General features: G+C 33.3%; 1 protein-coding gene and 1 pseudogene across 1 annotated transcript; one reads left to right on the top strand and one right to left on the bottom strand.

Moving 5' to 3' along the window:
- Nucleotides 1-7,383: 7,383 nt before the first annotated feature.
- On the top strand, nucleotides 7,384-8,217 carry LOC145575644 (protein ULTRAPETALA 1 pseudogene; annotated as a pseudogene).
- Nucleotides 8,218-9,719: 1,502 nt separating this feature from the next.
- On the bottom strand, nucleotides 9,720-14,304 carry LOC145576798 (lysine-specific histone demethylase 1 homolog 2-like). Its single transcript, XM_081634505.1, has 2 exons — nucleotides 12,172-14,304; nucleotides 9,720-10,901 (listed from the first exon to the last, which is right to left on the bottom strand). Exons 1-2 carry the CDS (start codon nucleotides 13,703-13,705, stop codon nucleotides 10,159-10,161), a joined length of 2,277 nt encoding a protein of 758 aa, XP_081490631.1. The 5' UTR covers nucleotides 13,706-14,304; the 3' UTR covers nucleotides 9,720-10,158.
- Between the last annotated feature and the right edge of the window lie 2,298 nt (nucleotides 14,305-16,602).

The raw sequence follows: 16,602 nt of genomic DNA, 5'->3' as shown, positions 1-16,602 counted from the left end.
AATGAGATTATAATGCAATTATGAAATTTAGGAAAGATTTGCACTCTATTTGTCCTGATTATGTTTTTTTTTTCCTCAAACAATGTTAAATTCTTCATATAATTTATAACCTTTCTTTTATGAAGACTTTATCTTTGCAAGCGCACAAACATGGATTTGTCTTGAATTTAGGAGTATGATTTTGTGTTTATGGGTTAGGCTTAGAAACTAAAGACAAAAAAAAAACCCTCCATGAGCCACATTAGCACAACTGCACAAGGTTATGAGTTGAAGTAGAGACGTGATTGTATTATTGAATATTTTTCAATATTCTTTAGTGTATTATTTTGGAGGGTTAGAGGTTTGCATCTATGAAGGAATGTGAGGCATTGTTTGGTTCACAATTCACATAGGAATAAAAGTTTCAAAAGCATTTGTATTTTATTCGATGGAGGAATCTAGAGAGGAATATGCATTTGTTGTTCATTGAAATTAAATCCCATATCAAATTTCTTGAGAAATGGCTTAATTTGTTTGGATGTTATGAACGCATTTGCAAATCTTCAGAATTGGAGGGCTTGGTAATCAAATTCTTATGTTTTGTGGAAATTGAAAATCTATCCTTGTATACTATATTAAGGGCCTATTCTGATTTACCGAGCTGAACTGAACTGATTAGAGCTGAACTGAATAGAGCTGAAATAAATTGTCTATGGGATAAGGAAATTAAAAGCTGAACTGAACTAATTGAAGCTCAACTGAACTGAACTAAACTAAAATTAAGCTGAAGAAAATAGGCCTTAAGTGGGAATTTTTTATCCTTTTAAAAAAAATAAAAATAAAAAAAAAAAGAAGTGGGAATTTTAAAAATCTTTATAAGCGCTTGATAATCAAATTCTCATTTATTTGCTTAGGAGCTTCATAATTTTTTTATTATTGGGAAAAATACACTTTATTAATCCAAATTATGAGCGATTTATTTCTAATAATCCAAAGTAAGGTTTATTTTTTAATAATCTTAACTATTATGTCAGTTTGCCACTAGCAGTCCCAATTGGTAATCAACCTAATATAACAGGTTGCTTTGACACGTGGTATCATGTGAGTGGTTAAAAAAAAATTAAAAGTTTAAAATAAATAAAAACTAAAAAGCTGAAAAAGTTAAAAAAAAAAAAAAAAAAAAACCTCTTCTCCCTACCAGCCACCCCCATCCCCCTAGCCTAGCCGAAATCCGCCACTACCTCGCCGGAAACCTCCCCTTTCCCCTTCCACTCCACCAAAAACAACCACCTTCCCCAGCCCCATGCCCGAAACTGCCCCCTCCCTTCCCCCACCCTTGAAATCACCATAAACTAACCCCCAACCATCCGCAAAATCACCACCCTCCCACCTGTTTGCTCGCTCACGAAACCACCCCAACCTCCCTCCTTTTCTAGCCTAGCTCCTCTCGCGAAACCACCCCAACTTCCCTCCTTATCTTCTTTTCCGCTTAGACTTGCTAGCAAAACTCCCCAACCAAGGTTTTTTGATTTTAGGCGAGGGAGGGAAAAGAGGGGTGGTTATTGGAGGTTGAATTGCTGCAACCAAGCGGCGAGCAATTAGGGGTTGGTGTGGGGTGGATTGTGGTTGGTGGTTTTGGGGGTTGGGAGGGCCGTCGCTAGAAGTGTAAGTCTGCGGGAGGAGCAATTGTTTTGGGGGTATGGAGGTATGGAGGTGTGTCGGTAGGTGGTTTTGGGGGTTAGGAGGGCCTGTCGACCGGTGGTTTAGGGGTGGCTGGTTTTTGGGGTTGGCCTAGGGTTTCACGGTGGGTGAAGGGGGGAGGGGGTGGCTAGGATGGTTTTTGTTATTATTATTATTATTTTATTTTTTTTAATAGTAAGCCAATCATTTGCTGACATGTGGAGTTTAAAAACAAATAATAAAAAAAAAGTTTACCACTTCATTAGGTAACTGGTTTTTGGGTCTATTGGAAGCAAACTCAGGTCATAGTTAAGATTATTAAAAAATAAACCTTAGTTGAGACTATTAGAAATAAATCAGCAATAGTTGGGATTATTAAAGTGTATTTTTCCTTATTATTATTATGATTGACTATAAAGTTACATTTTCCTTTTGAGACATCTATATGTCGATTACTGTTAATCTCAAAAACCGATTATTATGGTTCGTTTCCATGATTAGGATTTAGACAACCTTGGCTACTTGCAACATGAGCAGAAAAACTTCCATGCGTGCATGACATGAGCAGAAAAGATTGCCACACATAAGTCACATATATTAATACATAGTATATAGCATGCACATAGGTTGGAATTCTAGTTGTGCAAGCGCTATATAGGTTTTTCACAGAGAGATCTATTGACCTTGAATTTGTTGAGACGAAAAATTTAAGTAAGGGTCATTGGATTGGAAGAAGAATGACAAAGGGTTGTGAGAAGTTCAATTTTGATCATAATGAAGGAAGGGTTGTAGGTAGTACAGAGGATTTAATTTGAAAATAGGAGAATACAAGAATCAATCCTATGTAATTAGGGTAAGTAAAATAAACACTTGAGATTGTGTGTACGAGGAACACTCATGGAGTATATGTAGGAGGTTAGAACTTCGGAGGATCATATTGATGATGAGGTAGGTGGATTGTGGTGGATCACTCCTAATAGACGCCTTATCTCTCATATTTCTCATTAACGTATGGGGTGGATGAATAGTGTAAAAACTAAACTTGAACACATGTTATTAAAATTTGTCACATATATCTAGAAATTAACTTTATGAACACTCACCAATAACCATTCTAGTATCTTCCATAATTTTTTGCCGATAAGTTAATTAACGTGTTAGAATTATCGAGAAACCGTAAGATATAGCTATTGGGCTTATAAAATTTGGCCCATACTAAACCGATCAACAAATTAATGGAGTGCATCACTACTAAAAAATTTAACACAAACTATTGGGTGCGGGCATCCGCACCCAACAGTTCGTGCGGCTACTGCACAGCTCTCCTCTTTCTCTTTCTCTCTCCTTCTTCTCTACCCTACTCTTTCTTTCTCCTCTACTCCTCTTTTTTTAGATCAAAATTAAAATCAAAATCAGAAATTCACATCAATTATATTGCATAACACAATTATAAATTAATCAAAATTGATGATTTGCCGATTGAATCGAAGACTGCTTTTGCGATTTTGGTGGTGCGATTTGCGACTTGCAATTGCGAACTCCACCCTTCGGCTTGCAATTTCTTCCCTACGACTTGCGATTTGCGATAACCTTCGACCACCACCCTTGACCTGCGATTTACAACCTGCAATTCGAACTCCCTGCGATTGGTGGGAGTGAGTGCGAGAAGGAAGGGAATAAGGCATGGTGGTTGTGTTGGTGGTGGGTGGGGGTTGTGACAGGGGCAGTGGAAAGAAGGTAAGGAATGGTGGTTCGGTGGAGTTGCGTGAGTGGAGTTCTTTAGGAGGAGGAGGAAATGGAATAAGATAATATAAGCCAAAAAAATCAACATATCAGTTAATAAATGTCTAATATCAGCTAATATTACGGACATATTAGACATTAACAAAAACTTATTAGCCAACAAAAGGAATATATCAGCCAACAAAAAAAACATATCAGCCAACAAGAGGAATATGTCAGCGAACTAGAAGAATATGTCAACCAACAAGAGGAACTTATCAGCCAACATAAGGAACATATCAGCCAACAAAGAAAGCATATCAACCAGCAAAAAGATGAAATTAGCAAACAAAAGCAACGGGTAAGCCAACAAAATAAACATATTAGCCAACAAAATGAAACATATAAGCCAACAATTAAAATATACATATTAGCCAACAAAATAAATATATCCAACCAACTAAAGAAACAGATAAGCCAAATGATGTTTGATATCAGCCAACAAAAGAGAAAAAAAACATATCAGCCAACGATAGGAATATATTAGCCAACCTAAAAACCATATCAGCCAACAACTGAAACATATCAGCCAACACATGAAACATATCAGCTAACAAGTAAAATATATCAGCCAAGTCTCTCACACCAAACAGTTTGTGCGTCTGTCCGCACGCAATACCTTCTCAAAAGTTAAATATCTAATGTATTTCATTATATACATTTATCATTCATGTAAGATATTGGACATAGAATCCAAACAAATAAGGAGACTATTTCAATTTTTAGGTAAGTATATTGTAAGAAAGTAATAAATCATAACGGATCTTCCATTTCATATGTTAAGTGACGTATTAAATCTAAATTTATTTAAAAATTGAAAAAGGTGCCTGGATAATAATGATCTTGTTTATTGTAACAACCAATTATTTTTATTTCACCTTTTCTCTCCTATTTAAGTTCTGAAATAATTGTTGATATCACAGGGGAAAAAAAAGAGTGAACGCCCACAAAGTAACATTCACAGGTAGAAAGTAAATGGAGGCTTTTCGATTCATGTTCATAAGATGTAATTAGGTTTGTACGCTGGCTGCCACATACCTATCGCAACTCTCCTCCTTTATCCAGACTTGATACCGACAATGAATGCCAGCAAAGTAAGATTCAGAGGTAAAAACAAATGAATGGAGATAAATTTTCACTTCTATATTTTATCCAATCCTTTGATAAGTTCATGCCATTTTCTATTAGTTATTAAGTGTTTCTTTATTCATTTTTGTACAACATTATTGATGAATGTGAGAAATCCATCTCATGAGTGTAACATTAACTAATTCACTATACCTCTTGTATGTAAAATTTATTATATTTTTTTCAAACAACTCAATTTGTTGTACTCGTTTGAATTCAATTCAAATTGGAAGTTATAATACGACATGTGGCATTCTCCATACTTCTGAATATTAATTTCGTCTTTTATACAATTTTTCAAAGTAACGTAGATTAATTTTTAAAAATAAAGTTATATTCTTGAAAATGATACATTATTTATTTCTTTTAATCTCTTGCTTCATTTTTCTTAATTGCTTTCAAATCTTGATTAGAAAAGAGATAAAATTGAGGTTTTGGGATTTCTTCCTATCTCAATACCTTTCTTCACTTTTTGCTTTTTAAATATGTACTCTTATATATTAAGCCTATAGATTTTTTTAGTACACACCTCAAGTGAATAAAACCACTATTTCATTTACATTAATAATTTTATATGAACAAAAGTACTCCAGTCGTTCTAGTTTAAATTTTTTTTATTATTGATTTACTATTAAATAATTGGTCATTCTCTAACCACTTTCAAAGAGTTTGACCCGCTAATATTTGATTTAAATATAAATTAATACGATGCCAGATATTGAGACATCGAAGGGAAAGAAGAGAAACAAAGTACCCGAACATGATGTAATTGTCATTGATGATAGTGATGATGATGTTAATAATGATGGCAAGAATGATGTTAACAATGATGATGATGATGAAGTTGAGATTATTTCATCTAATGAAGCCTTTTGGAAACCTGAAGAATTGAAGGGAATGACTTTGATAGACAGTAATAACGAAGTCATAAAACTTCTATGTGGTATTACCCATCCTAAATATGGTGATTCTATTGGCAAAATTTCAATTTATCGTGACGGTAGAATTGAAATAGATTGTGATTGCTATCCTGGCTGCAATACAGGTACATACAATTTTTTTTTTTTTTTTTTATTAAAGCCGTTTATTATTTTCATTATTATTAAAGTTACATGTGATGTTTCATGAATTTGCGCAACTTGTAATTATCACATTTTTCTAACCCTTTATAGTTATGGATATGATACAGATGTACTGAATGATTTTTTTGTAAGAGTTTGATCATTCTTGCACTTTCTCAATCAATCAATTTTAGAATATGTATATTGAAATTTTAATCTAAATCATTACTCATTCTACCATTAAAAAATAAAAAATAAATAAGTAAAAAAATAAAAAATAAAAAAACTATTAAAAAAAAAAAATTACTACTCATACTATAAAAGCCAACAATTATTTCTGAAATTATCTTAGAGTTACGTGTGACATTAATTGTAGACACCAATAATTCTCTTTAATTGAACAGAATCCCTTGTAATTAATCTGTATGCATGTATTTATAAGTTCATTGTATAGTTTTTTTACAACAAGTTCATTGTATAGTTGTTTGAAACTATTTGAACTTAATTACTCCCCTCATGTTTTAATAATGGTTACACTTATCAAATTCGGTCGGGTATTAATATGTGTTACACTAAGACCATCTCCAATGGTGAGACTCAAGTGAGTATTTTTAAGAGAGAAAGAGTATTTTTGCAATGTATACCAATAAATTGATATATAAACTTAACAACTTTCTTGGAGTTGTTAAATTTAGATACTCAACTTCGAGTTTCTTTTGATAAAAAATGTGGGTCTCTTGTCAATATTCTAATATATTTTGTTATTTATTTAAGTTTTACCTTTTTCTTTTTAAAAATAAATACAAATTAGAAAACAACTCCTCAGATTAGAAAAAAGAAATGGATTTAGTGGGCCATAAATTGAAAGTGATATTTGTATACTTTAGAGGGTCTTATCATTGGAAAATTAGACTTCACATGAATTAATAAATTGAGAAGTGGGTATAGTATCACCATTGGAGGTAAAAAATAACTCATTTTATATTTCAATACTCAAACTTGAGTCTCACCATTGGAGATAGTCTTTAAACTACATTTAAATATTACATCTTTCTCCTCTTATGGTCCCCATCTAAACCCACTAATACTTTTTTTATACTAGTAATATTTTTACTCTCACATTCATTACTTTTTAATAAACTATTAACTCCACTATCTTTCTTTTATAATATTTTATTTGAGTCAATTAAATTGCCTAAACATATATGCCGGTCAAACTATAACAATTATTAAAACATGGAGGGAGTAGTAAATTTATTATCCCCGTGAATAATGTACTTCCTCCATCTTTTTGTACTTGACTTGTTTCTTTTATCACGCTTGTCAATGCAAAACTTTAACTATTAATAACTTTAATTCTTCATAAATAAAAATTATAGAAGTTATATATTATGATAGTACATATTAAGACGAATTCAAAAAGATCCAACATGAATATGTTTTTTCTTACATATTATTCACAAAAGACGGTCAAAGAAGAGATGATGAATAGTGTTAAAGTCAAAATAGATCAAGTAAAAAAGAACGGAGGAAGTACTTTTACATCACATGGTCTTCCCCTCTACTCTCAAGTGTTGACGTATGTAGACGGACTGTTTAACCCATGATATTAGAAAATGTTTTTACATCATGCTCTGCAGTGTAAAATCTAACAAGTGATGCCCTACGTTACTTGGTGCACAGAAAAAATAAGTCCAAGTGAATTCGAGAAGCATGCAGGGTTTACTGGAGCGAGCAATTGGAGGGGACATATATGGGTTTTTGTAGATGTAAAGAAAGAGTATCTAAGCCTCTAAGGGATACAAAACTGCTCAAGTATTACAAAGGATCAATTAAAGACCGCAGTGATCCAGTTAAGCCTGCTCGAAGTCGAACTGTCCACCGTGATGAGTTCATGAAATGCACTGCTTGCGGCAAGCGCCGACTCTTTATGTGTCGAAACAAAGACCAGTGTAAGGCCTACCACCAAGCTACCAAAAACAGTGCTACTTGGACTTGCTCTGACTTTCCTTACAAATTGTAAGTCTATCTTCATGTCTCGTCACTTGTATACTTCCTACCTTCTTAAATCGAAATTATATTTACGTACAACATATCACGATACATGCATATCTGCACATGTTACATTTTTATGTCTTTGGATAAAATACAGCGCTATCAAAGATACGTTCTGTAACAATAAACAATTATTTATTACACATTTATGCAATCAGCTATTTACAACCACTTAATCAAACTAACTAATATAATTCGCTAGTTAAACCAGCTAATACAATTAGCTATATTAATCTGCTACCAGCTAATTACCATCCAGGGCTATGTCTTACTTATATTATATGATCGATTGTTTGAAGTGTAATCCATGTAACATGGATACGAACTAATATGAGAACGATTTTTTGTAATGTGTAGCTTAAGGTGTGAGGATGATGAAAGAAGGGGAGCTAAAAATCTAGTAAGGGGATGTCCTGCAAGACCAACATGCGAGGGTTGCCCATCATGTGTATGCTTTGGTTGCGATATGTGCCGATTCGACGATTGCGACTGTCGTACTTGCCTGGATTACATTCTCAATATTGAAGTTTGAATTGGAGATTATTGAGGAATCAAAATCAAACTTTATCCATGTAATAATCGTAGAATTTATCTACATGGTTGGATTTTATTTTAAAATTTATTCTAAAACTATTTTAGTCCATTTTCTGTACTAAACTATTTTAGTCCATTTTCTGTTATTTTTAAGAGCTGAAATTCTACAGAATTTTCTTATTAGTGTTATTACTTATAGTTTAAATTATTCCCTCAAAAAAAAAAAAAAAAAAAAAAAAAAAAAAAACCTATAGTTTAAATTATAATATTTCATGCATCCGACTTTACTTGTGCCATTATCACAAATCCTTTTTTTTTTTTTTTTTTTTTTTTTGAATCACAAATCCTTATATATTAAGTATAAGTAATATGACTAATATGGCATGCATGCTTAACATTTTTTGTATGTAACAGTAAAACCTTGTTTGGTTCACCTTATTTTTGCTGATCAAATCTGATCTGGTCTAATATGATCTGATCTGATTTGATCTGGTTTGGTCTAATCTGTCTAATTTGAATAAAATTTGACCTTAAGTGTACGATAATTTATAAGGTAAAAATATATCAAGTGGGATCTTGTTAGATTCACAATAATGTGTATTTCATTAATTTTCACAATTTTTTTTTTATTACGAAATCAAAGATATTTAGCGATAAAAAACCGCAAATAAAACGATGTTCTGATCTGAATTTATTTTTTCTGATCTGATTTGATATGAAATTATTTTTTTCTGATCTGAACTTATTTATTCTGAAATAAGTAAAAATAAGTTGAACTAAACAAGGCCTAATTGTATATTTGTATTACTCCATGTCTCCCTCAATCGATTTAAATTTTTTAATTATTATTTACCCACTAGTGTTTTAACTTGGTCAAAACGCTACTCACTATCATAAACGCTATTGCCAAACAAAACCTTAATATGATATAGTTACAGGTTAGTTTTTTCACCTTTTTTTTTAAAAAAAAAGTTTGGTTTTTTCAAATAATACAAGTAAATTCTACCATTATTAGTATTTTCCTTCCTTTCTACCACAATATATGTGTCCATTAATGCCTAATAAGTAAGTAATACTACCTCTGATTTTTATTTATTGCAACTTCGGGGTATTATTTGTGAGATATAAAATATTCTAAAATTGCAAATAATAAAAATCGGAATTAGTATAAGAAATGGGCTTCTTTTCATCTATATTTATATTAGATCATACTCTCTTTGTTTTTATTTACTTATAACACGTCATTTTAACATGCATTTCAAGGAAGATATATATTATAAACTAGCTAGGTAAACATGATAAATTATTTGATTTAATTTTACCATCAATAATAAACTATTGTTAGGTTAATGTTTAAATTTTTAATTTTTTAGCTTTAATCCGTCTATTTACCTTTTCTAATCACTTTCTCAAATGGTGTGCCAAGATTGTGCGTTGCTATTTGATGCCACAATGCCACATTAATTTATCAACCATTCCTACTTTCACTAGCAAAGAACATGAACAAAATGTTTTTTTTTCTTGCTACTGGTATATCACAAGGTCAGAAGTGTTGCATTTTCAAAGCATCAAAAATTTTAGTGTACACAAAATTTACATTTAGTGAGCAAGGGCCCAAGAATACCAGCATAACTGTAATTGTGAAGTCAGAAGGTGTTATAGCAGCAGCAACTAGTCATCTACCACCCAATTTCCTCACTCCCATTTGCTAGTTGCTACCACAGCAGACTACAACCTATTCCCTGACAAATACATCCTCGCTTTAGTTGCTCTTACCAGTCGGAAACAGCACCAAACAAAAAAATTACATTGACTGCTTCACGACTTCATCATTGCAACATCTACCACTAGCTGGAAACAAGAGGAAACAGCAACCTTCTAAGCTTGAGTTTGTAATCTACAAACACTAACACAACCAGACAATGCTGACCAGCAGCAATTATATGACTCCTTGAGGAGGTCCACTTCCAAAACGGTACCTGCCTCTACCTCTTCGTGCATTTTGAATGGCAGTGATCACAGTGTTACCTAGAGCACCCAAAGCACTCGGTCCCATGAGCTTTAGCCCAAGATTGTTGAAAAAATACAACAACCTATCTCGATCTCCTCCATTTACTTGTTGCAGCTGTTCTACTTGTTCACGAGATACTACTGCGTAAAGCTGCAAAGGAAGGCTACTATGTTTTGCACATTTTGTCCCCTGGTCAACTAAACAACTACAATTATCACAGAGTTCACTGCTGAAGTCCTCAAAAGCAACTCTCAAAAGCCCGAGGGAGCTCCCAATTTCTGTCAACGGATCGAGAATAAACAAGAACCTTCCAACCTCTAAGTCAGGCCTCCTAAAAAGATCAAGAAGGGTATCAAAGCTGGGTCCAACACTTTTTTGCCCATTTTTCCTTCCATGCAACTGTAAACTCCTAGTGCCTCGATAAATACGGCCAGCTTCTCTTAGGCCACTCAAAAATGCACCATGCATAGTGGCCGGGTACTTCCTACTTGTTGCTTCGCCAGCAAAGAACAATCGGTTTTCAACACTTTCCGATAAGATATCATAGTCGATACCAGTTGAACCTACTCGGACGTGAGAATATGAGCCATAGGAAAGAGGATCAGTGCCCCACCTTGTGCAAACTGTCTGAATAGGATCAGGCACTTGAACACCTTTTGGATTGTATATACCTATTAAGCCACCCACAAAAGTAAAACAAACAAGACCAATATGAATCAGAAGCCTGTTAATGAGAATGGAAATTGTGATGTAACAGGGATATACAATAGGAAAATACGTCCGAATCCCCTCTTATATGTGTCAATTTGCACCAAGTCACCCCTATTTTCAAAATCTCAGCTGTAAATCCCATGTTTTATTGGCTAAGAATTTACTGCCATCTAAAGTCTTTCATCAGTTAATCAGACATTAAAATTCTCGCAAAAAGGTTACATCGACATCAATTAGCAACTCTTCTACAATGCCTAAAAATCGATCTGGCTAATCTGGGGTACCAAAGGAAGGGGGGCCAAATGCAAGCAGCCTTGCCATTGCAATAATAGTAAATACTGTTTCTAAATACCCTTTTATATATTTGCAACTGATATACATGCACTATTTCATAGTAAATAATTTCCTAGAATAAATGGGCAGTTTGAAATTTTGGAAACAAGGGATTATGGATTCTGCATCACACAATTAATGATTAGATAAATAGTTATGGTCAGGAATTTTGAGAGAATTGACATCCAAAAGGGTGAAATCTCAATGATACCAGCAGCTAATACACAAATCTGTGAACTGTCATACGTGATGCACCCATAGTACAATCATATATGATCTTCAATGACCCACTAATAATTTTATAAGGAGCACAATCCTACTACAGAGCTACGGAGAAAATGATCTTGAGCAGATTATATATGTTTAGTACCAGAAGGAATTTGGATCATACAATTGATTCTTTCAGAAAGAAATGGGAGCTGGTGGCAATAATCCAATGAAAGGAGGTTATGTATTCATACCACTAGCATTACAATCTTGATGTCTACAATTATAGATATAAAAATATCTTTTAGATTCTTCATCATCAATACATCATTAACGGTAGGCCAGTGAACATAACACCCTTTAACTTCCAGACAAGTCGGATCATATTATATTCAGATAGAAATATCGCAATAAGATAGAATCATATTAATAACCTAACATTTCATAGTTATTATTCAAACAAATGGACGATGGTAAAAAAAAATTATGATTTCAATAAAAATCAAGGACAACCTCCAGCAAAATCTTACGATCTGGAATAGAAAAACCATGGACGGTCATTGTCAAATGCACGCACACACACCCAAACATGAAAAGGATGTTTTGTCATTATGTGGGAAGTACTAAAAACTAGGGTACCTTCAGGTTAGCTTTTTATACTGCACATAGTAATTGAAACTGCAAACATACCTCTGAGCAGATTCAAAACTCGATGCAACAAAGTGGATGGGTCAGTATGTTCAAAGTCCTTGGCAGCTTCTCCTGCAACTAAGGCTACAAGTACCGCACCACCAGAAACAGTATGGTAACCATAGAATAGAAAATACTCTCCTCGTTCATGGGTATGATTTCTAAGAGAACCAAATGTGTCAAGTTCTTCTCCCCAAAATACATGAGGAAAAACCATTGCAACTTTATTCAGCAACCCAAAACCCAATCGATTAATAGCCGCTAGCTTATTTTGGGGCAACTCAGGCTCAAATGTGATTGCCTTTCGCTTCAGCACCCCAAGAGGCACAGTACACAAGACAACATCTGCTTGAAAGACTTGATCCCCAGCTATCACCTCAGCACCGTTATTTCCATATCTAATAGTGTTAACAGTCTTCCCGTACAATATAGGAACTCCTTCACACAAGGACTTGATCAGTCTCCAGTTACCACCGGCAAGGAAACAATGATCACCCCCCATCTCATAGGGATCATCCTGATCCCAATATGAGGCTGAGAGCTCTGATAAACATCCGGCATTAGCATATTCCAAATTCGCATAGTGCCAATCAAGGAGTTGAATTTCATCTTTACTTTTGACCACCGAATAAAGATCTTGAAGAGTATCCAACACAGAACCCAGAGAAATATCATTAGCAAATCCACCCATGATTTTTCTCAGCTCAGTTACTTTATCCAACAAACGATTAAAAATAAATTCAACACTGGAATCTATCTTATGATCAACTGGCGTTCCATCTGGCTTGTACAAAGGACATTTATCTCTCACTTTATGCAACGGTATTGATAATTGTCTAGCCAAAACCCCCAAAGGATTAGCATGAATCCCGGTTATAACACTTCCACCTAACTCAACTGCAGCAGACTCACCCTTTTTACCCATCTTCTGAGTATAGACTCTACCCCCAGGACGGTTTCTTCCTTCAAGGACAATGACCTTAAAGCCAAACGACAACAACTGCCTTGCTGCAGCAAGACCAGCAAGTCCTGCCCCAATAATAATAACTGACCCCTCAGATGCCTCCTCTGGAATCTGAGAAGTAAAAGCCGGTGATACACCGAAATTAATGTACCCATTGTACAAAAGAAAATCATAAGCAGAGGAGATCAAATGCTCACACTCACTACTAACAGTTTCCCTAACCTGCCCCTTAGACAGCCAAACTCGAACATTGCCTCTCCACCTTGCAAGAATATGGTTCCTTACAACAATGTAGTCATTCTGTTCTTTCCCACCTAGGTCCCCCACCACACCCGCCCTAATCTCCTCATCGAGCAACGCATCGATGGGGAAACCGAGCGATATAGCCATCATAGCCTCAGTTTCAGTTTCTTTCTCCAAGTCATCCCTAGTTCTATTCCTTTTCTTTAAAGGGCCACCTAAATGCTCCTCTATAAGATCATCCATCAACTTCTCATCATAATTTTTGGTATTAACTTTCCTCCTCAATGACCTTTTTGGAACAACCCCATCCGAAACCGGGGTCTCCATGTTCAACCCCACAAACAAAACCCAGAAAACTAACCGCAATAACAAGCTAGATACAACAACTATACAAAACTAAATGTTTCATCAATCACACCAAGATGCATATCAAACTAAACCAATGTCATAAGCGTAACAAATCACATAATACCCACATTAATCTTATTCATTCCTACACTATAAACAGCAAAAGTAAATTTACACTAGCCAATATTTTAAAACGCAATTCTTTCCTCCAACAATGGCCAAAACGCCCCATGCAAAATGGCTCAAAAAAGGGTAAATTCAACCTTTAATTGAAAAGGAAAAACATGGGCATACCTTAAAAACTCCGAATTTCCAAATTTAGAGAAAATTAAAATAGGGGTGAAGAGAGAGAAAACAGGGATTAGTAGAAGGGTTAAAAAAAAATAAAAAAAAAAAATCGGAAGAACTGAAATGATTTTGAATCAAAAAAATAGAAATTAAATCCAACTGTAGTGAAGAGAAGTTGAAAAGGGGTGGTGGGTAATTTGAATTTTTAGTGATGGAGCGGTTGAAAGATTTTAATTTTGAAATTAGGGTTCTTACGGTATTTAGGAATTGCGATGATGATGATGATGTAAGTAGGAACCTCGAAGTGTGTGGGAAGTGAGAGTAAAAATTAGAAAATTTGATTGGAGGGAAGTGTGAATAATTGAAGTGGGTCCAATTTAATTAATTGGATCATATATTTGGACTTTGGTATGAAGGTTCCCATATTTATGGGGCTAGTCCAAATTAGTTGGGGTGGTCTTGGAAATTTTGGCTCTCTAAAAGTTGCCCCTTATGTTTGCAAGTGTTTGTGGCAAAGTATGCACAAGTTCTTAATTTGTGTGAGAATTGCAAGAATTAACTTTGTATTTAAACAAAGTGGTTGTTTCTTGTATATCACAAGAGGGGATGAGAATTGGACCCTCATCACTTGAAGGAGATAGAAGGACTAACCATCTCTCCATTCTTTTATCCTTTATTAGAGATCTATAAAACTTTCTACATTAGTTCCTATAAGCATTATACATCTAAACTAGTTTAAGATCTTTTTCCTTACCACAACTTGGCTCTTGTGATCTTGTCCAAAACTAATCATCTAATGTCAATTTAATCTATTTAGAGGGTGTTTGTTTAGGGGATAAAAGGGGTGGGATAAGGATAAAAAAAAATAGGGATAGAAGAAAAGTAGTGTTTGTTTAGAGGGATGGGGATTAGAATGAGGGGTGGGATTAAAAAAAAAAAAAAAAAAAAAAAAAATCTTTCTATAACTAAAGGGTGGTATAGGAGGAAGGGATAAGCAATGGGGTTGAAAAAGTCCAAATTACCCTTAATGAAATTGAAAAAGTGAGAAGAAAGGGTTGAAGTTAGTAAGGGTATTTTTATAATTTTACTATTTATCCATAATTTGTTTCTTATACTTATCAAACAACGGGATAAAAATTACTTATCCTTGTCCCACCTATCAATTCCTTATCTTTATCCTCCCTTTTATCCCTCTTATAGTTTTATTTCTATCCTTCCAACCAAACGCCCCGTTAAATTAACGTGAAAAAAATTTCATCTCAATATTAAAGAGGAATTTACCATATCTATGCTTAATCTAATCTATCTATATCTGCCTTCCAAAAAAAAAAATCTCTATATCTTTTATCTATTACGAAGCATAAAATGAAATCATTAGTGAGAACCCTTACCATACCCATTTTGATCTTCCAATTTTTTTCTTTCCTTTTCTTTTCTTTTTTTTTTTTTTTTTTTTACACTTTCAAAGTATTTTATTAATATCTCTATTAACACAAACTTTTAAAAAAATCGGGTGTACAATAATTATTATACATTCATTATAAAGATAGCCTAAAGTGATCAAAAGTTATCCATGAAATAAATAAAAGTTACCCCAATATGCATAAAAGTAACCCAATACAAATAAAAATTATCTACACTTTATTAGTAAAGAATCACATTTTAAATGACTAAAATTCAATTATTAGTGATTGAATGTAATTGTATTACCTTTATAAAACTTTACTTGTTGTCTATTTATATAAAAATTGTAATATTTTTAAAGTTAACAAACAAAGGCAAAAAGTTACCCTATATTAGCTAAAAGTTACCCTTATATTGCTCGATGTACACTAATATTAGTGTAAATTGGGTTATACAAAAGTTTTTCCTCTATTAAACCATTGGCACAACCATAAATTATCTTCAATAATAGAAAAATTTGCAAATTACAGCCATTCAAAATTTTTATTTTGCAAATTGTAGCCATTTAAAAAAAATTGCAAATTGCAGCCCAAAAGTTCATATAAATTGTAAATTGCAGCCCGATTCAAATTTTTCATCGGTTTACATGTCGAAAAATCTTTGTATAAGATTTTAGGGGTCATTTTAGTCCTTAGAGACCCGAATTGAGCTCTGAATTAGTAAAAAAATAACGTAAGGCTACTAATTTAAATTTAATAGAATGAACTAGCTATATATATATATGTTAACAACTCACCTACAAACCAAAAGGCTACTAATTTAAATTTAATAGAATGAACTAGCTAATAATAATAATAATAATAATAATAATAATAATAATAATAATAATAATAATAATAATAATAATAATAATAATAATAATAATAATAATAATAATAATAATTTTCTATAACTATAGGAGTGGGGGCCTAGATTGTATCTCGACTTCCCACTAATTTTCTATAGGTTGTATAACTTTATATATTTTTGAGATATAATAATAATAATAATAATAATAATAATAATAATAATAATAATAATAATAATAATAATAATAATAATAATAAGGGAAATTCTCAATAGCGACCCCTAATTTCTGTAACACTGAAATGGTGACCTCCTTTTTTTATTTCATAAAATGACCT

This window comes from Chenopodium album, chromosome 13 (assembly GCF_948465745.1).
Source record: "Chenopodium album chromosome 13, dcCheAlbu1.1, whole genome shotgun sequence".
Classification (NCBI taxonomy): Eukaryota; Viridiplantae; Streptophyta; class Magnoliopsida; order Caryophyllales; family Amaranthaceae; genus Chenopodium; species Chenopodium album.
Note: the sequence above shows the minus strand (reverse complement) of the source record. Positions and strands in the feature narration are given on the sequence as shown.

Coding starts and splice junctions, on each gene's coding strand:
- LOC145576798 (XM_081634505.1), bottom strand. CDS start 13,705: ATGGAGACCCCGGTTTCGGATGGGGTTGTTCCAAAAAGGTCATTGAGG. Junction 10,902..12,171: donor AGTTTTGAATCTGCTCAGAG/GTATGTTTGCAG, acceptor GTGGCTTAATAG/GTATATACAATCCAAAAGGT.